General features: G+C 39.5%; 1 protein-coding gene across 1 annotated transcript; it reads right to left on the bottom strand.

Moving 5' to 3' along the window:
- Nucleotides 1-8,686: 8,686 nt before the first annotated feature.
- LOC130053883 (uncharacterized) lies at nucleotides 8,687-10,060 on the bottom strand. The gene is made up of 2 exons (XM_056161530.1): nucleotides 9,863-10,060; nucleotides 8,687-9,130 (listed from the first exon to the last, which is right to left on the bottom strand). Exons 1-2 carry the CDS (start codon nucleotides 10,058-10,060, stop codon nucleotides 8,687-8,689), a joined length of 642 nt encoding a protein of 213 aa, XP_056017505.1.
- Between the last annotated feature and the right edge of the window lie 12,862 nt (nucleotides 10,061-22,922).

Genomic DNA, 22,922 nt, shown 5'->3' with positions numbered 1-22,922 from the left:
AGTATTGGGCGATAAGTTCTAGCTAATAGTCAATAAATAAGTGCCACTAAGTGGACCCAACGTAGATGCCTTGTTGTGTATATAGTATGCAAGGTAAAGATAAAATGGGGAGTGCTTATGGTGTAGACGTACAAGTAAGTAACTCAAGTTCCTTTTAATTTTATATAAAACTCATTCACGCATTGGAAAAATGTTAGTACAAATACGTTCCGACACAATGATTTATATAACTCGGCGACTTTGAACCACTATTTTTATATCCGGTAAATGTTTCTTATCCATTGTCAGAGGCGAAGATCATACTTAATACAAGGTATAAATATTAAGATTGTTGTTTTCCCTGTATGACTGCTTGACCAAAAGTGACCGAGAGATGATACTGCATATACAGGTATTGATTACAATAGTTAATTACATGCATTAATAATGTTGGTTGCTTGTTTGGAATTAACACTGATCCTACGGTAATCTGTCATTCATTTACGTCCCCAGTTGGTGTGTTGCCACAACTTTTGACCTCTACCGAATACGTGAGTGCGATGTTAATTATTACACGTATATATAATACATATATAAAACTCCCCTATGGTCATACAATCGTATCCTAATTAAGAGAAACGTACAAGACAAGATCTACCGGTAGACATCCCCAAACCTGAATAAAACAGTCAATTACAATGATGTCCACTGCTGTGACCGCTGGAGTTGTGGTGTAAACGAACGTGAATCTAGACAGGCATTTTAGTGCGTAAATAGTTTATACATGTATTCTAAACCCTTGTGGTTCCTGATGTGTAGATATTTAGTGAATATTCCCCTAACACAAACCTCGTATGATCCCATCCAGATCCCCGGGGGTCTGAGTGTGTATTTACTCTACATAACAATACGTTCACATCATTTCGTAATATTGTACATGTATCATAATAACTCTGAAAGAGTCATTAAACAATTAGATTGTCGTTACAACGATCTAGTTTCCCAATACAACCTATCATTGGGTCAAATGTTGTCTGACGTGTTTCATACCGATTGTTAGGCCCTTCTTGGCACATTGATTTTGACTACGGATAACTCCGTTTACCTGATCGAGATAGAGGGCTCACGGCGGGTGTGACCGGTCGGCAGGGGATGCTTACTCCTCCTAGACACCTGATCCCATCTCTGGTATATCCAGATATCCGTGTTTGCCCAACTCTCTATTTTGTATTGCTTATAGGAGTTATGAGATTGATCACTGTTCGTTATCTTCACCTTTCATTGTTCCTTTTTCAGGACAAACGATACAAAAAAGACAAGAGGCCCATGGACCTAGAATCGCTCTTCTGATACATTGTAGAACAGGCAAAAATTCTTATTAACAAAGATTCATCAATTAACAAAGTTTGATAATGTTAAGTCAAATAGTACCTGAAAATTTAAATGTAACTGTCCAAAAGTAGGTCACGGTGACCTACTATAGGTCGACACACTGAAGACTCAAGATGCATCAACTGACAAGTCAAATAGTATTCAAATATAGCCGTCAAATTCCAAAAGAAGGCCACAGTGACCTACTTTTTGATCGACACACTCCAAAGACTCAAGATACATCAACTGACAAAGTTTGATAATTGAAATCAAATAGTATCTGAAATATTCAGATATAAACGTCAAATTCCAAAAGTAGATCACAGTGACCTACTTTTTGGTCGACACACTCTGAAGACTCAAGACCCATCAACTGACAAAGTTTGATGATTGTAAGTCAAATAGTACAAGAAATATTCAAATATAGCCGTCAAAATAAAATAAAAAAATAGGTCACGGTGACCTATTTTTTATTCAACACACTCTGAAGACTCATGCATCAACTGACAAAGTTTGATAATTGTAAGTCAAATAGTATCTGAAATATTAAAATATAGCCGTCAAATTCCAAAAGTAGGTCACGGTGACCTACTTTTTGGTCAACAAACTATGAAGACTGAAGATGCATCAACTGACAAAGTTTGATGATCTTAGCTTTCATAGTGTCCAAAATATGCATCTAAAATTGAAAATAAGAAATTTGAATGTCTGCAAAATTGAAATAGTAGGTCACTGTGACCTGCGTTTTTTAATAAATATGTTTTGAGGCCTCTAGATGCATCAACTTACAAGGTTTGAGGATTCTAAACCTCTCCGTATCTGAAATAACAACCTAAAATCTATTCATAAATGATTAGCCATAAAATTCAGAAAGTAGGTCATAGTGACATACTTTTCACATGACGCACTTTAAGGTCCCATGATCCATCAACTGACAACTTTTGATGATCATAGGCTCAGATATGCATCAAAATCCATTTAATAATAATTACCTGCGAAATTGAAAAAGTAGGTCACCATGACCTACTTTTGAGAAATGATATTAGGTCCTAAGATGCATCAACTGGCAAAATTTGATGATCCTAGTCCGTATATTAAGCAAAATATCAAAGTTTTAACAAAACAAAATTTAAGGTTAACTTTGAAGTGACCTTGAGGCCACACCCTTTGCCCCAGGATGATGCCTTCAACAATTTTTTATCTACAACCTATCCTTATGCATAAGTGATAATTTGCCCAGTGGTTCTTGAGAAGAAGATTTTTTAGCAACCACTACTTTTGTTTGCATTTTCCTAATTATCTCCCCTTGTTAAAGGGTCACAACCCTAGTTTTAGTACAAATGAAAGCCCTTGGGCCAAGGATACCCGGTGACAAATTTGACAAAAATTGGCCAAGGGGTTCGTGAGATATAGCCCTTTTTCCAAAAAGTTGACGCACACCGCACGCCAGACATATGGCCATATGATTAGCTCTTTGAGCCTTCGGCTCAGAAGAGGTAATAAATTGAGTTACATAGATAGAGAGATTCAAAGAATTATGAGACAATTAGAATGTCCCTTTCTCGGGGTTCAAGTCGGAAACGAAAAGATTCTATTTACATACATATATCTTTCTGTGTGTGTCCCCAAGAATTGTGTAGCATCGGCCGGTGACAGAGCTCTTAAAACAGACTGTGATCGCGCTGTTTTGTACAAAAGGTATCTGCCATCAGAGCATGTTTTAAAAACCCCGTTGGACAAAGGATTATCCAATTTGGTTCTCACCACGATGTCTTTCAGATTGCTTGGACGTCTGAAGGCAGTCATGGGAGGTTCCTTGAAAACATCGGCCATTCTTAGGTTAATTTGAAGAAAGGGAATATGTCTCTTCAGAATTTCGTTTAAGTCATCAAGACTTCAAAACTGGATAATCCTTTGCCCAATGGGTGCTATAAAACATGTTCTGATGGCAGATGCCTGATGTGCAAACGGACAGTTTTAAGAGCCCTGTCACCAGCCGATGCTACCGAATTCTTGGGGACACATCCTGTCGCACGGAGAACTGCATCTATGAAAGGTGAAGATAACGAACAGTGCTCAATCTCACAACTCCTACAAGCAATACAAAATAGATAGTTGGGCAAACATATCTCATAAACTGTAGGGTATGTGACCAACAATACGTAGGTGAAACTGGGGACCTACGTTGAAAGATCAATAACCACCGGTCTACCATTAAAACTAAAAGGGTCAAAGAACCCGTTGCCGAGCATTTCGGTCTCGCAGGACACTAATGGAAAGACATGACAGTAGTGATTATTGACCATAATACTCACTGGACCGATGTGGAGAGAAATAGCAAGGAGAAATTCTGGATGCATAGACTGAAAGAATGGTTTTATCCTACATTATACTTTGATAGTATGGTCGTATCCAGTGTTATATTTTAATCATCATTAACAACCTTCACCTTACGTTTAGGGTATACATTTGTCTTTTCACTGATGTAATTGAATTTTTATGTATGTGGGTTTTTCTGTTTTCTAAAAAGCAAAATGAAAATCGAACGATTGCGACCAATTCACACGAAATTTTCTAACTGTGTAGAAGCGTTTGAGGAAGTGGTAGGGGATCTGACCGAATGCTATATATAATTCAAACCAGAATTTATTGCGTCACCTGATAGGTGTGACGGTTTAGTAGTATACTTGAGTTAAATGCTGGTGGACTGTTAGTCCCCGAGGGTCTCTACAGCCCAGTAGCTAAGTACTTCGTTACTAGCTTGAAAATACGGATGTATATTTAATTGTTATAAAATTTAGAAATTCATTTCAAAATTAAGGATTATCTCCCTCATGCATAGCTCTTATCCTTGGACGAATTTGGCTCCACTTTTTTCGCACGCTGGTTTTGGCTATATTTAGCTCTAAAACTTCATAGTTATTTCGGATTTCAAACATTTCGGTTGAGCATCACTGAAGAGACATTATTTGTCGAAATGTGCATCCGGTGCATCAAAATTGGTACCGTATAAGTTTTACATGGTAGTGTGGTAGCTAGGTACTACAACTGTCACTCGCAGTTGTTCCCAAAGACAAGACTATTGTAATGTTTTCACCAATTTATTTGCCACTCAACTTTCATGTATCTAACAATGCATATTCAAGGTGAAATTTTATACAGAGTACACTTCTTGGCTAAGTGTTAATAATTCTAATACTTGAATATTCTCTATCTTACAAAAAAAAATTATAAGTTACATGGGGACCTATAAGGTAAACCTGAGAATTACCCAGCTTTATAAATCGGCTTGAAATATAAAGAAATTCCTAGTATCCTCAATATTATGTGATTTACTCACCGAGAATAACCCAGTGATACTTTAAATATGTATTGTCAATAATCTAAATGTTTTATAGTATCTGAGAATCACCCAGATTACTAATTAATACTGTAAAACAAGAGATGTTTGTAAAACACATATGCCCCCCATGGTGCAAAATTGAAAAGCGTTATACACACACACATCTTTTAATTGAGAGTAGTATCATCAATTCAAAATATTGAGCAGACAATATCTTCCTATGTCAAGAGTGGATTGACCATGTAACCTAAAAATCAATAGGGGTCATCAACTCCTGAAGATGTACCAGTGTACCAAGTTTGAAGTCTGTCAAGCAAAGGGTTCTCAAGATATTGAATGGACAGTATATTCCTATGTCCAATTTGACCCTTGACTTGTGACCATGTGACCTTAAAATAATTAGTAGTCATCTTCTCCTGAAGATGTACCAGTGTACTAAGTTTGATGTCTGTCAAGCAAAGGGTTCTCAAGATATTGAGCGGACAGTATATTCCTATGTACAGTTTAACCCTTGACCTTTGACCACGCGACCTCAAACTCAATAGGTGTCATCTTCTCCTGAAGATGTACCAGTGTACCAAGTTTAATGTCTGTCAAGCAAAGGGTTCTCAAGATATGGAGCAGACAGTGTATTCCAATGTCCAGTTTGACTCTTGACCTTTGAGCATGTGATCTGAAAATCAATAGGGGTCGTCTTCTCCTGAAGACGTACCAGTGCACCACGTTTGATGTTTATCAAGCAAAGGGTTCTCAAGATATTGAACGGACAGTATATTCCTATGTCCAGTTTGACCCTTGACCTTTAAACATATGACCTCAAAATAAATGGGGTAATTTTCTCCTGAAGATGTACCAGTGTACCAAGATTGATGTCTGTCAAGCGAAGGGTTCTCACAATATTGAACGGACAGTATATTCCTGTCTAGTGTGACCCTTGACCTTTGACCATGTGACCTCAAAATCAATAGTGGTCGTCTTCTCCTGAAGTCGTATCAGTGTACCAAGTTTGATGTCTGTCAAGAAAAGGGTTCTCAAGATACTGAGCAGACAGTATATTCCCATGTCAAGTTTGACCCTTGACCTCAAAATCAATAGAGGTCATCTTCTCTTGAAGATGTACCAGTGTATCAAGTTTGATGTCTGTCAAGTAAAGGGTTCTCGAGATATTTAACGGACAGTATATTCCTATGTCCAGTTTGACCTTTGACCATGTGACCTCAAAATCAATGGGGGTCATCTTCTGAAGATGTACTGGCGTACCAAGTTTGATGTCTGTCAAGCAAAGGGTTCTCTAGACATTGAATGCTGAAGATGTACTGGCGTACCAAGTTTGATGTCTGTCAAGCAAAGGGTTCTCTAGACATTGAATGGTCAGTATATTCCTATGCCAAGTTTGACCCTTGACCTTTGACTAAATGACCTCAACATCAATAGGGGTCATCTACTCCTTAGGATGTACCAGTGTGCCAAGTTTGATGTCTTTCAAGCAAAGGGTTCTCAAGATATTGAGCGGACATTATATTCCTATGTCCAGAGTAGATTGACCCTTGACCTTTGACCTGAAAAACAATAGGGATCCTCTTCTACTCATAACTAACCCACATATGAAATATCATTATCATCAAGTGAATGGTTCTCAAGACATTGAGCGGACAACACATGGTCTACAGACCGACCGGTGCAAAACAATATGCCCCCTCTTTTTCAAAGAGGGGCATAAAAATACCATATGAATGTGAAAAGTTCTAAATTGAAGTCTTTAACTTTAAAAGATCTACTATCTGAATGCGTACCTACTGAATTGAGTGGCGTACCGGTACTGATTGTCAGTCCCCGTAGTTCGCCTTATATATCCACTATCCCACCACCGGGGTAACCCATGCGCCTAAGTGGTGACCACCGGTACATTAAAATAATTTGCTAATAAACTAAACTATTACTTTAAAAATCTACAAGATAACCTCTTGAGAAAACAGTGTAACTATTACAATGAAAACAACAACCGAAACCCGGAAGTAAAATACTGTTTACCTCAAATTGACCGCCAGACGATGACCTGGGGTCATATGCATAAATTAGTAGGTGGCGCTTTTGTGTATCCGGGGAAAAATGAAAGTATGGGCTAATCATTGCACATGGTAAACAAAGGTGATCTTTCACAATATCTACCAAAAGATCGATCTATAATGTACAGCAACATATGATTTAATGTCTATAAAACTTCTTTAAATTATGACATATGCCGAATTATATGATTTAACTGACAAATAGATTGTAACATACATAATCGTGTCAAATCCACTATACAAGGGATCGTATAACAACACAGAAAATATCACAATCAGCTGACTGACAAATTATTTGACATGTAGTCTATCATCTACAAGACAATTCATGTTTCAACAATTAGATACACATTTCATAACATCAGAGATGAAATAATTTAACATATAACTCTTTAAAACAAATATTTAAAGTTACTAATATTCCGGGGGTTATACCTCACATTTTACCCCTCTTTTAAAGATTCCATGTCTTCATGGAATGTTATGCAAAATAGTAACAATGTCATAATGACAATCCATGAAACTCGATAAAATAAACACTAAATAAGAAATTCAGATCAAGTCACAATACACAAACTGTACAATATACATACATTACATTATGTAAAAGTTACTTTGGTACTTTAACAATCTTTGACTTCATCCTGGGGTTTCTCTTTGGGGTACCAGGCTCTCTCCTGTTGTTCCTTCTCCAGTTTCTGTTATACGCTGATGTTTGCATTCTTGCATTTCGTTCTCTCCTCTCGCTCGCCATCTGCCGTCTAATCAGATCATCTATCACCATGGTGTTTTTTCGGTCCAGTATTTAGCGATGTCATTAGTGCGTTCTGTGCTTTCATTAATTCCTTCATCTCTATGAGAACATCCAAAACTTTATCGATCCCCTTTCTTTCTCCCTCCTCACTAGCCGTTTGTTCTTTAGCTTCCACATCTAGTTCGAAATCTTCCTCCCCAAGAATATCTTGCAGAAGATCGTATTCTTCTTCATGATTGATCAAAGGGAAGTCAACTTGTATGAGATTTACTGGATTCAGTTGGAACTCCACATTCCCATCATTTACCTTCTGTTCTTCATGCCCTGTTCCTATTCGTCCTACTACACATTCTGCCTCCTTACACTCTTCCACACGTCCAGCTTCTTTCCCTCCTCCCAGTCCTACTGTACACTCTGTCTCCTTTCGCTCTTCTGCACATCCAGCTTCTTTACTTCCTCCCAGTTCTAGGATGTACTCAGTCTTTATACCTTTTCTTCTAGTCTCCCACACTTTCTTACTGTCCTCTACATTCAACTTTCTCATTAGCTTGTCCATGACTTTCACGTTGATCACATTCTTCTTTAACCATACTTGTTTGGTAGATATCTTCTCTCCCTTGGCAGCTAGTTCCTCTTCCATCTTCTTGTGGCCCACAAATCCTTTGGCATGGCGAAGCAGTTCTCGCTCGGTCCGTCCCTTAAAACCACACAAGAAGGGAACGTCCTCAACTCGTAGATGGTTCCGACATAAATGCGACTCTACATATCGCTTCTCTCCTTGGTAAGGACATTCGTACATCAGCCCTCTCTTTGTTGTGTCCATATATACTGTATGTACTTGTAGTATTCTACAATAAATATCCATTTAATAATTTATTAGATTAGACTACGATCTTATTTAATTATGGGTTATCTCAGGTTTTCGACATTACATGCCACCCCCTGGACCCTCAATGATGAGATTTAATCTGTTTATAAAGCCAAGAAAGTGTACTTGACAATCATGTAATACTCTATCAAATGTTTATAACTTCTATACATTTCAGTAAAAGCTACATAATATCATCGTGGACACTGCATCAGTTAAGTTTCTTGTAACCACGGTGGTATACTGTTTCCTTTGTATTTCTTTAATTTATCCACATGTAAGACTTTTGAATGACCCTTTTCGTCTCATTTGTAGTTTAGGTCGCTAAGTTTCTCTACTATTAAGACAGGTCCTTCATATGATGGCTGTAGTTTCTTAGTTTCTCCCACTCTGCGAGTTTCATTTAAAATCAAAACAAGATCGCCGGCATCGAACTGTTCCCGATTTAGTTGATTGTAGTAATCCTTCTGTCTCACATAGGCTTTGTTCAAGTGCTTTCTTGCAATTCCTTGAGCTCCAACAAGTTTCGAACGCAATGCTTCTGGGTATTCGGCAACATTCTGGGTTCCAAAGAGGTCGCATACCTCTTTATACACTAAATAAACAGGTAACCTAACTTCCCTTCCTAGCATTACTAAGTTTGGCGTCATTCCTGTGCGTTCGTGGACACTGGCCCTGTACGCGGCAGTAAGAAATGGAATGTTCAGATCCCATCCTGTTTGATCTCCCTTTATGAAAGATTTAACCATCTGGATTAAAGTTTTATTGAACCTTTCTACAAGGCAATTTCCCTTCGGATTCCTTGGGCTTTTCCTGGTCTTCTTAATTTCTAGTACTATAAAGAATTCTTGAAAGAGGTCAGATTAAAATCACCTGCCTTGGTCAGTATGAATGGTTAGAGGGCACCCAAACCTTGATATTTATTCTTTACTTATGACTGTCGCACAAGTCATTGCGGTTTGATCGGGTACAGGGTAGGCTTCTGCCCATTTACTAAAATGGTCTGTCAGTAGTAGTATGTATCTATTTCCTCTTTCAGTCTCTGGTAATGGGCCCACCAAATCGATAGATACTCTATCTAAAGGTGCTCCTACCCGCATGTCGCCTAAAGTAGCCCTTGGCTTATGATTTGGGTGTTTCATCCTGCAACAAACATCACATTTCGAGATCCATATATTAACCTCCTCCCTCATCTCGTACCAGTAGAAACTTTGTTGTAGCTTCTTTTTAGTCTTTTTCTGTCCCAGGTGACCCCCTAACATACTATTATGAGCCACCCTAAGAACTTCTGATATCATGCTATGAGGCACCATGAATTGGGTATACTTAGACATCCCGTCTTTTGTGTGGAAAGATTTATTCAAAATTCCCTCTTTTAATTCCAGTAATGGCCAAAGGTGCCAATAATGTCTTAATTCAGGGCTATCCACAAGTACATCTTTATATTCTGGGCGTTGGTTTTGTTTAACCCATTTGATTACTTTTTTAAGTGTCTCATTCCCATTCTGTAGTTGTCCTAATTCCTGCTTTCCATAAGTATCAAAACTGGACAGAGGTTGCTTCCGATAGGAGGATCTCGTTTTGACTTGGTTAATTCCCTCTCTGGAATGACATTTCTCTTTCCTCAGTTGACTTTCGGAGGGTTCTTTGTTCACCATGTCGAGATCTGTTCCAACCATAACTTGTGACTTTCGTCTACATTTTGGGCAGGGTCCTCACTTCAGTATTTCGAGCATGTCTTCCTGCCCGCAACTACAGTCTCTGGGGTTGCATAGACGAGACATTGTGTCAGCATTCTTATGTTTAGCACCCGGTCGATATTCAACCACAAAATCAAATTGTGACAATATCTCAATCCACCTGGCTATTCTTCCTTTCGGTTTTCGAAGCATGAATAGCCATACAAGGGCCTGGTGAGCGGTCCGTATCTTGAACCTGTGGCCTAGCAAATACTGTCTATAATACTCCGTAAAATAGCGTATAGCTAGCTCTTTGTCAATTGTACAGTAGTTGGTCTCAGCTTTATTCAGCGTTCTACTCCCATAAGCTATTACCTTCTCATTACCATCTTGTTCTTGGCTCAAGTCCGCTCCAATTGCATTCTCACTGGCATCAGTGTCTAAAATAAATGTACCCTGATCTCTGGGATATGACATAATTTTCGTACTGATAAGTGCTTTCTTTATCGATTGAAAAGACATCCGACATTCTTGGTTCCATACAAAAGTGATGTTTTTCTTAGTAAGATTCACTAGGGGCCTTGCTATACTGGAAAAATCTTTAATAACACGTCTATAATAGCTCCACATACCTAGAAACTGTCGCACTTCTGTGACGTTCTTTGGTTCAGGACAGCTGAGTATTTTACTAACGTTGTCCGGATTAGGTTTTATTCCACTCTGATTGATCACATGGCCAAGAAAACATACTTCTTTTTGCAATAGTTCGCACTTTTCTGGTTTTAACTTTAAACCTGCTGTTCTTATTCTGTCAAGTACGTCTTCTACTCTTTTCATGTGTTTTTCAAAATTTCTGCCAAATACAATGATGTCATCTATGTAAATGAGACAGGTCAACCATTGCAGAACACTAAGGGCTATTTCCATAGCCCTCTGGAAGGTAGCTGCTGAATTACACAGACCAAATGGCATGGAAGTAAACTCGTATAACCCATATTTGGTAACAAAAGCTGTTTTGGGGATATCCTCCTCTTTTACAGGGGTTTAAAAGTATCCAGATGTCAGGTCAAATGTTGAGAAATGTTTTGCCCCATTCACAGCATCTAAGCAATCTTGTATTCTTGGGAGAGGGAATACGTCAACTTTAGTGACTTCATTCACCTTCCGGAAATCGATACATCGCCTTATCTTTCCATTCTTTTTCCTCACGAGTACTATGGGCGATGACCATGGGGAGTTAGATTGCCTTATAACACCTTGCTCTTTCATTTGCTCAACAGCCTTTCTCTCTTCCTCTGACAGAGCCATTGGAACCCGTCGCAGTCGCTGTTTTTATTGGTTTAGCATCACCAGTGTCGATGGTATGCTGATATAAGTCAGTTCGTCCAAGGTCATTATCATCTCTGGAAAAAGTACTCTGATATCTTTGATTACTCTTTGCTTTTCTTTATTTCTGTCCTTTATAGATCTGGAATACAATTCTAGTAAGTGCGGTGGTAAACCACTATTTACTGTTATACTAAGGGATTTGGTTTTCCGCTCCGATAGTTCTATAGGTTGTACTTTTCTGACAACCTTCTCATTTCCTTCTATGTCAAAGCCAGTTGAAGATGTTAAAACTTCCGCCTCCTCTAAATACCCAATAATTTCATCTTTCTTGATTTTTGCGGAGGTTAAAAAAGATTTAGTACCCGAAGAACTAGTTTCTGACTTTCTGGACAATTTAGACTCCTACTGCGAGCTAGTAGAACTTGACATCAGTCAACAAAGGTAGCAGATGGTTCAATAACATAATCTCCGCACATATTTTTGTCTTCAGCATCAACATCGATCTTTGCTTTAATTACAGATTCGCTCTCACTGGAAACATGGTAGTCTTCTGTAGCCCAAACTCTTAATATCCTTCTGGGCATTCCTACCTGGAATCCCTGGATTTCATGGCCTTTCCATTTTATCACTCCCTGTGATAATAAAATGTCTGTGGGACCTCCTGGGCCATTTTGTAGTATGTCCATCCCCAACAAACCCTCATCAGCAATTTTAGCCACAATAACCTCATGTTGTAACTGGATATCCCCTACTTCTAGAGCAAATAGCGCCTTACCACACTCCTGTATACTTGAGTTATCTGCACTTCTCAAAGGTACGGCTGGCTCTAAAACTGGCCTAGCTTCCTTAGAAATTTTCTCCTAAGTTCTATCTGAGATCAATGTCTTCGATGCTCCTGTATCTGCTGTAAATAAAATACTGGCATTTTCAATTTGTCCTGGTATATAAAAACCGTCATCTCTAGGTTTCCCTTGTCTTAAAACAGCATTTAATACTTTGTCTTCGAAGACTGCATCCTGTGATACATTATTCTCAAATATTTCATTTTTACATGTATCACTGTCCAGTAGACCATTACTACGTATTTCTCGGGTTTTCTCTAGGCCTGCAGAGTCAACACTCTGCAGTTTAAATCCTCCTCTTCTTTAGTCTGAGTCCCTTCTGTCCTCAGTCTCGGCTTGAATTCCTGAGCCTTAGGATTCATTATAGAAGTTCGCTTCATTCCGTTACATTGTTTCCTTGTAGAGCACTCCTTAATCATGTGTCCTGGTTGGTGACAAGCAAAGCACAAACGTTCATTTCGGTCTTTCTGCATTGTCTCAGCTCTCTGAGCACTGATGCTTTCATCAGTTTTTTGTGTCCATTTACTATGGGTTCTCCCATCTACGTGTAATTTTGACTTAGTGATCTCTGCATTTTGTCTAGAGTCGTCTTCCTTTAGCCCACAGTCCTGTACTTTTCTTATTCTCGTATCATGGTCTTCATACCTGTTTCCATTTTTCTTGTATCCTATCACCTCATAATAATTGATGACATGAACCACTGTTTCATCAATGTTCTGAGGATCTCTGTTTAATTCTACATGGATACGTGCTTGTTCATCTGTTAGTCCAACCAAGAAGTGAGAGACCAAGTCTTCCTGTCTGGTTTCGATATCCCTGGTAGGATGGGCTTTGTCATAGAGACGCTTTAATTCGGCAGCAAAATTTACTGAGGACTCGTATTTCAACTGTTTTCTGTGATTGAATTTCGTTAGGTAACTCTTCCTTGACTCAATTTCCCCGAAACGATTCTTTAGTTCCTTTACCAAAGACCCATAATTCTTCAGTGTTGATGTCTTTAGTTGCCCATATACATGGTCTGCAGCTGTGCTTTGTATTCTAGGCAATAGTTGTCGAAGCTTTTCCTTTCCATTCCACCCACATACTTCAGCAACAGTCTCGAATCTTGTATGCCAAACAGTCCAGTTTTCTTTACCTGTAAATACTGGCAATGCAAGGTGAAGATAACGAACAGTGATCAATCTCATAACTCCTACAAGCAATACAAAATAGATAGTTGGGCAAACACGGCCCCTGGACACACCAGAGGTGGGATCAGGTGCCTAGGAGGAGTAAGCATCCCCTGTTGACCAGTCACACCCGCCGTGAGCCCCTGATCAGGTAAACGGAGTTATCTGCAGTCAAAATCAGTGTGCCAAGAACGGCTTAACAAACGGTATGAAACACGTTAGACAGCATTTGACCCAATGCGAGGTTGTTTTGACGAACTAGATCGTTATAACGACCATAGAAGTTGCGAAATGCTGACTTCAATCGAGACTGTTGAAATCCCTGTATCATCAACTTGTTTGTCAGTAGCTTACCTCGATTTAAAAACTGACTATACCCAGAACAAGCTCTTGCATATCGAATCAGTTGAGATATATAAATACCATATGCAGGTGATAATGGAATATTGCTACATAAATGTTGGAAGTTGACGATGGAGAAGCTGAAATCATCCCGTTTGTCATACAGTTGAGTTGTCAGTTTGCCGTTAATGTCTACTTTCAATAAAATATCTAAGTATGAAGCAGAAGTGGACGACTCTGTGGTGTCCTTTATTTCGAGCTGACAGGGATATATCAAATCGACATATGAATGAAAGCTATCATTGTTAATAGACAAAACGTCATCGATATATCTAAAAGTCGAATTGAAGGTCACAGCGAGAGATTTTTTCTTCTCACGTAGAAGTTTTTGAATAAATTCTGCTTCATATGAATATAAAAACAGGTCAGCTAACAAAGAAGCACAATTCGTGCCCATGGGAATTCCAACAGACTGTTGGAAGACCTGATCACCAAAGACCACGAAGATATTGTCAATGAGGAACTGTAGCATATTTTTTATTTCAACTTCAGAGTACTTCAGAGTGGAATCAGAGTGGTGTTTAACAAAGTAAGTTTTTGAATGACTGATCACTAGATATGAATATTTCCGTTTTCCGTTTTTGTTGAAGAAGCAACTGTCTATGATGTCAAAAAGTCTAGTCTTTAATTTATCGTGAGGAATGGTCGTGTATAGTGTTGAAAAGTCATAGGTTTTAATGGAAAATTCTGTGATTTCAAGTTTACTAAAAGTTCTTTAGAATTTTTTAGAATCCACATTTGATTAACACCACTTCTGGCATATGTAGTCGCACAGTAAGTTTGAAGTTTCTCCTTCACAGCTGTTAACATTTTCGTGAGGAGCAAAGATGGGGGCTTGGTAGAGCACTTACTGGATCCAGCAATGTATCTTTGTTTGTAAGGGTTTTTATGTAGTTTAGGAATACAGTATAGGTACGGTAACTCATATTCATTCGACCCATTGACTGGAATATTAAATGTGTCTAGAACTGAAGCATGGTTTTGAAGAATTTCGTCTATTGAAAGGACGGTTGGAGTATAAGTATGATTACCAAAAGTGGAATTAATGCCAAGTTCGTTTAAAATACAGTTGTAATAATGAGCCTTACAAACAAAGACAATGTTGTTACTAGCTTTGTCAGCTTGAACCGAAACATATTCCTCATGTAACCTATCTAATTCTTTTATCACTTCTGGTTTACTAAACACAGAAGGATAGATGATACGTACTTTTGTTTTCATGTGTCTAATGCGGGATTTTAATATCCCTCTATGCTTTTAACCCATTCTGACAATGTATCAAGTTCTTCTTTTTCATATTTAGCCCATCGGCTGGCATAATCTTCGACAGAACTCATAATAGAGATGAAGTTCTGTCGCCAATTAAAAGACCGAGGTTCTCTGTATTTAGGACCTTTAAGAATAAGTGATTTGAGGTCCTCATTTTCAACTATATCAACATCACCAGTAATGACATGTCCAGCTGGACTGTAGTTGAAAGAAGATGAAGAACAAGAACATGTTGGTGGATTACGTATATGATGGTCTATATCTAAGCACTGCAAAGTTTGTTTATAATTAAAAAGTTTGGATGCAATAGTAGACGTATAGCTGTAGGGAATTCAATGCAATGTAATGGACTCTCAAGACCTTCTCTTGAACAACTTTCTTGTCGATGAGGAAGAGGTAACTGACCAGAATCTGTGTCGTCATCAGAATCTGATGTTTTACGGTAAGTCATTCTGGAGGAACATTTGTGATGTTTCACTCCTCCCTCCCTTATCTTGGTTATCCCTTCAGGAGATTGTGTTTTCACGACCTGTGTTGGGATATGACGTACTCTAGCAGCATCATGTTCTTGAGCCTCATTCTGTGGCCTTCTGATACTGTGGTGTGGTGATGTTGAAGGCAAGTCAGTAAACTGATGTACTTCAGCCTCTACTGTGGTGGAAGGTTTCTGCATATTATTGGTCTTCATTGCTGCATCTACCATGGTCTGCATCAATTGTACAGCAGTTGTAACAGTTGTCATAAAAGTTTTCATTGTATCCATGAAACTTTCATTCATGTTACTTTCTTTGTTCTGCATATAATGCTGAAGGTCTATATTTCTAAGCCCCTCTCCAGATGATTCAAAGGTACCTTAGTTGACCAGATTTCCAGTCATTGGGCTCTACTTTACGCTTTGTCTGCTCTTTGGTGCGCTCGTGTTGTACTGAGGGGACTGTCTGCTCTGCTTATTTAGAGTTAGAATTTTCTCTAATACGGTCTCCTTATCTGTAGTACTCTCATCCGTAGTGTGCCTATCATGTACCTCATATGTATTCCTATCAGGCTGACAGATATCTCATATCTCTAAATCAAGAAATTCTAGGTATTCATCATCAGTACCGCTAACTGAGGCATTCCTCTTAGCTTGTCCTCTGGTAAACATCTTTCTAATATAAAATCACTAATCTTGAATTCCCAAGATCTATGTAATTTCTTGGAGGTTAGGATTCGTATCACGGGATCTGCTATATATAGAAAAACAGATCCCACCGCTGCTACCAAATAGGCTATATAAATCTTATGAATTATCGTTATAAAGAAAAAGTGGACCACTTCCTAACCCTCCTCACGGACATCTACACTTTCCATAGTAAATTGCCGTAAGGGTTGGTTGTACTCTACGTTTAAAGCTCGATTGTATCCGGTGAAGGAATGGTTGTATCAAAATGACGTTTGGCCACGGTAACAAAGTTAAGTAGGAACTATTAATATTTATTTGTAATTTTATTTTCCTGATTATCTCCTTTTTCAATGGGTGTGGAATCTTTAAAGAATTGTGATAGCCTTTCTCCCAATGATCACACGGGTAAACGCGTTATCGGCGATTCGGTTGTTATCGGACACTCAGTTGAAAGTGGTTTCTGACAGGTAAGTTTATTTGCTCGAAATCATTGTGATTGACGTTCTATGAGGAATTGACAACCGGTTTGCGTTGAATCGTGAATATTAAATGTCAAGAAAAATGCGCTGAGGTATTATATAGTGTTGATGTAGAAGAATAGGAAAGTAGTATAACGCATCCCGATAGGCGGTTCAACTGAGTGCAGTTTTGAGTGCGGGCCGATAGGCGGTTCAACTGAGTGCAGTTTTGAGTGTAGTTTGGAGTGAGGGGTTTTATAGAGGGGTCAAGCAGTTGGCCAGGTGGGCGGGGTTGGCGCGGTCAAGCTGGGCAGGTGAGGAGAGGTGGCGATGTGTAGCAGGCGAGGTGTGGGGGGATAGCGTGTGAGCATTTTGTATTCCTGGTGTATTCCTTTATGTTAAATTTTCAAATAAAAAGAATTAAAGAACAATGGTTGAAAGTTTACACATTTATTCAATGAACAAATTTACACATAATTTACTGACCTCGTCTAACAGTTGACAGAAAATAGATAGGCGAGAGGTTTCGTTTTCATTTCTCGGAAACGCTGGTATTTCTGAAAATCGCTATGACTTTGTTTTGTAAACAATGAGCCCAACTATTCGGTAGTTCTATAAAACTGAATTCGGTTAACATGCAAAGAGTTTCATCATATGTTCACTATATTGTGTGGTTTGAGTCAGATCTTTCTGCAGGAGAGGTCATTACTGCCCGTGAAGGACTGCAAAATTTAGGCCTATGCTCGGCGCTTACGGCCTTTGATCAGGGAGCGATCTTTATCGTGCCACACCTGCCGTGACACGAGACCTCGGTTGTTGCGATCACATCCGAAAGACCGCCCCATTTAGTCGCATCTGACGACAAGCAAGGGGAAGTGAGGACTTATTCTAACCCGGATCCCATATAGTTTTACGCTATATATTTAATAAAATAATTCATTTTACTCTAAAAGTACTTTGCACCTAAACTCTAGTATGGATATAGCAGAACAGTTTTATAGTATATAAAAACAACTATCCGTGCACTTCGCACCCTATGAGATCACAACGAAAAAGTACGTCACGACGTACATCTTACAATTCATGTCTATATGGTGTCGTTATATTGATAGGCGTTATCAAGTGATAAGCCGTATACGTGAAAAAATTTCTTGTCAAATAATATATTATTTCAATTTCGTATCAAATCACTCAACATTTTTATATTTGCGCGAAGGTCATAATTCACATTGTGACCTTGAAATCGCCCCTCTATTTTCTCCCGATCCCGATCATCACTACGTTATGGAAGAAAATCTAATTTACATAATGATTGCGCGCAGAGTGTAAAGGAGTGACGATGGATGGTGGTGTATAAAGTGTATATATATTTATATTCCTGTTAACAAAGGAAAAGTTAGGACACACTTCTGACACCTAAAGAAACCCCCCTTTCCGCATTTGATTATGTCTGGCATACTCTTGAAAATGAAAAAAGAGTATCCTGCATTAGCTGCATTTTAAATTTCCCTTTATCGAAACACTTGGTCTCTCTATAGATCTGGGTTTTTACTATATCAACTAGGAAGTCTCATAATTGTTCATGAAAAAGTGAAGATAATGAACAATCTTATAATGATTACACAATTGAGAGTAGGGTAAACACGGATCCTTGTTAAAGTAAATATGAGTGGTGGCAACTGCTATGCATTATTTTTGTATGGGGACGCCTTAATTCAATGAGAAACAATTTCTCGGAATTAGTCAAAGATAAACCAATTTGTATATTTTACATATTATTGAACATGCAATTTTTAAAACCATTATAAGAACACATGGACACAAGTCATACAGTTTGAACGCAATCGCACAAGTTCTCTCTTCTTTTTAGGGGTTCCAGGGTTTTGATGGCTCGTTCACCTCGTTGCAAAAGTCATTACATTTCTAGTGGCTGTCAGTCACTTATCCAGGGTCCTAACTGTCCGCATTTGTAACAGGGTACATGGGGAAATCTAGCGATCAATGCTCCATTTCACTACAGATGTACCAGAGGTTGTTATTTTTCGATGCTGCGAGTTTGGTTGGATCTATTTCCTCCACCTTTTTTTTTTTTTCAAGGATAGCCATGTGCTTGGTGACCTTCTGTTCAATTCAATGATTCTTTTTCCAATACTGAGTTGATATAGATAATGAAAAACTTTTCTTCTTCTTTGGGTCTTGAGGGTATTCCCAGCTCTCTCCTCAGGCTAGTTCGGGGAATAAATAGATTTCTGACAGGGCAATGCATGGCCTGAACCATTTTCACTGGTGAGTATCTAATGTCAGCTGATCAGACCTCTCATACGTTAGATAGTCAAATGCTATCTGACGTATTTCATACCGATTGTTAGACCGTTCTTGGCACACTGATTTCGACTATGGATAACTCCTTTAACCGGATCAGGATATAGGGCTCACGGCGGGTGTGACCGGTCGCCAGGGGATATTTACTCCTCCTAGGCACCTGATCGCACCTCTGGTGTGTCCAGGGGTCCGTGTTTGCCCAACTATCTATTTTGTATTGCTTATGGGGGTTATGAGATTGATCATTGGTCGTTAAATTCGCCTTTCGTGTATTAAGCTGTAATAACCCATTAGGATACTCTTGGGGAGACTGTCGGTTGTTAAACACACTTTTTATACTTTTTACGACGCCTCTTTTTTCTTTTCTTTCCTTTACCCCCTTGGACGGCTCCGGCTATGGCACTAACAACCATAGGGAGGAGAATGGAAAATATTCCGTGTCCTTTCTGACGCCTGACTCCGCGATGGTACTTCATCGTAACTCGACTTTTCTCTTCAATACACCTTTCGGAAATGAAGTTTCACCAGTGTTCTACCATTTAAAAAGGGCATGGGGGTCCCCAGAGAGGTCATGATGTGAATGTCGATGGTATCGAAATGTTTTTTACTCAGTTTCAAATAGTCGGCCCTGATGGGTTCCCATTTGGCTTGTTGTCCGTCCACCAGGTGAAACGTACAAGGAACCACCCTTAATAATTTCAATTCGTTGGACCCCACCACTTGAGGGTTCACGACATCGCAATACACGTACATGGATTTCAGATTTTCGTAGACATCCGTGGTATTGTTCCCCAAGTAAGTCACGTTGATCCATTTGATTAGGGTTTCGTTCGGAAGGATGAGTTTCTGACTATCCATACCGAGCTTGTAAGCTAAGGATGTGGGGAAGCGAACGCACAAGGGGATTTTTTTGAGTGTTTTCCCTTTAAACTGATACATGATTCGCTCGTATTTTTCGAAATTAACTAATTTCATGAAACTCTCTTCTTTGGGTTACCCATCGTTTTCCATATCTTTTTCATACTTCCTGCCAGTCCTTCGTTGATTTCGTCGATTAAAGCCGCGGAATGAACGTAAGCTCCGGGTCTGAAGTGAATTCGGACGATAGCCATCTTGCTATCGATGATTTGAGTCCAGGGGGTATTGGGCCATTCGACCAGTACGGGACACTGCCTCAAAGGAAGCAGCTTGACTTTTTCCAGTCGAAATCGTCCCCATTTGATAATATCCGGATTTTTGACGTGTTTAAGGTACTCTTCTGGGACGAGGATATCGAAATAAGCCTCTTCCACTGTGATGTTTTTCAAGGCATTGGGAAACATCATTTCGGTTAAACCGACTTCCCAATCCCCGTCCGTCAAATCCAGGGATTGGGGTAATAAGATTTTAAACTGAACTGAAGTATTGCTCGGAAAGGATTCCTTAGACCCATCACTGGGAAGGGTAAAATAAAACCCTTCACGTTGAGCCATGATGACTTAAATGATGAAAATGACCTACTCCCGTCTCTTCATACTGGTGCCCATCTTGTAAAGTATCTTATTTGAGTTCGCTTCGTAATACCCGTGTCATAAAAAATAACACATTTTTGTAGGTTTACAACTTTTATTTATTGCATATTTTAGATGAAAAATGTCATTTGATGTAGCTTTTTCCTTCAAATAGATGCAGGTCAATATTTGAATGAATTCAGTTTTTAAAGACGGTGTTTCTCGTTATACAGTGGTGTGATTATGTCACATCGGTTAGTCTTCCCCCTCCTCCTCCTCGTCTTCCTCGTCCTCCTCGTCTTCATCATTGTCATACTTATCTAGGTAAGATTCAAGTAGATATTTGTGTTTGCGAAGAGCCATCTTGATGGATTTCTTTAATCCATGAGTAGTATAAACCCTCCCGATAGGGAGTTCAACTGAGTGCACTTTTTATGCAAATGAGGTCAAGCAAGGGCGGCTTCTGATTGGTCAAGCGATGTCGGGGTCAACGGAGTGGTTCAATATCTAGGACGGGGTCAACCCCAGCAGGGGTTGTAGGCCGGGTGTCGGGTGAATAGGCTAGCCTATGGCCGCTGGTCTAATTTTAGCATGCGGTACTTTCGCTTTGAGTTCCTGGAATGAGTTCCTGCTATTTTTCTGAAAATCGGTGTGAAATCCTGTGTATTAAATCTAAAAGAATAACACAAGGTTTTAAGTTGACATGTTTATTAAAGAACAATGGTACAATCCCCAGAGCTGGCACGGTCCCTAGTTTTACCCAGCGCTGTCTACAGGTAATATATATAAAGCGGCGCGCGGTGCATTGGGTGTCACTTTCGACATCATGTCAGACAAGTTACCTAGTGGACTTCCACGGAGTTATATTGAACAGCGATTGAGATTTTTGAATGATCAGCTGAACAGACAACGGCAGCGTGAATTACAACTCCGCAGAGAGAATCAACGGCGATTACAGTATTTACAGCGGGGAGGGGGGAAAAAGAAACTCATTTCGGATTATTACAAAATTCAACTGGAACGAGGACGTCAATCACGGAAATTTAAAGTCAAGGAAAATGTCTACAATGTTGCCTTCAAGCCTATTCCAGAGAAAGAAAATACAGCCTTCATTCGTCGCCTCTTCCGGGATATGTTAAAAAATGTGAAACAGGAAATGCAGTGCAATCCCAATGATTATCTACGTTTAAATATTCGGCACCCGTCTCTGGATTCAGCTATTTGGTACGAATTTACGCAAACCAATCAGCTCAACGAGGACAAAATTCTGAACAAAATAGAATCCGTGCAGCAATCTAAAAAGGAATTCCTAATCACCGACGGGGCAGTGCAGATGGATTTTTTCCATGTCAAATATCCACAAGGCAGCGGGTGCACTAAGAAAAAACATCTGCATGTGGAAAAGGAAAAATTCAAAAACTCCAAGAGAGCGATCGTTCGCATTCAAAATCCTGAGGATTCTCTCTGCTTGTCCCGGGCTATTGTGGTAGCACGTCTACACAGCCAGAAATCAAACGACCCGGCATGGGAAACGAAATGGTTACGCATGAGAAAAGGGGATTTCAAAACTCTCGACCAGAAACGAGAAGCGATAGCCTTGATGGAACAAGCTGGGTGTGTTATGAACCAGCCGTGTGGGCCACGTGAATGGGAGCAATTACAGCACGCGCTCGCCCCGCAGTATCGATTGAAAATATTTCAATTCAAAACGAATACAACTCGTTTACGACTGGAACCTATTTACAAAGGACCGGGGCACGGGACTTGTTTGAATATCCTACTGGATAACGAGCATTACGATGCCATTGTGTCTATGCCTGGAGTGACGGAAAACAGATACTATTGCGATTATTGCGATGTTGGCTACAGTCACATTGAAGAACATCGGACCGTCTGTCCTCATCGATGCTCATTTTGTTTAGCCGATACCCCCTGTACCCCGGACGGGACTCAGACGAATTGCCCTCATTGTAAGGGATTTTTCAGAAATGCAGCTTGTTACCAGAACCATTTAAAACCCTACAGCAGTAATACAACGACCACGGTCTGCAGTTTAATGGGGCGCTGTAATCAGTGTCAGAAATGGATGTCCAAGAAATTATTAAAACGCCACGCGTGTGGGGGTCAAACCGAATGCCGCATCTGTCACAAAGTCGTCACCATGCCTCATCACTGCTTTGTACAGACGAAACCCAAACCTAAGAAAGAAAAAGAAGAAGAAGAGGAGTTGAAAATATACATTTATTACGATTTCGAATGCAGTCAGGAAAACGGTATTCACATTCCCAATTTATGCGTGGCAGAACGTGTGTGTCAACATTGCGACAGTGTGGATATCGACAAACCCTGTTCTCATTGTGAAGGATTCGGATCACAACGCCGCTTCCTATTTCAAGGACCCGACACGTTAAAACAGTTT

Source organism: Ostrea edulis, chromosome 4, assembly GCF_947568905.1.
Source record: "Ostrea edulis chromosome 4, xbOstEdul1.1, whole genome shotgun sequence".
Lineage (NCBI taxonomy): Eukaryota > Metazoa > Mollusca > Bivalvia > Ostreida > Ostreidae > Ostrea > Ostrea edulis.
Note: the sequence above shows the minus strand (reverse complement) of the source record. Positions and strands in the feature narration are given on the sequence as shown.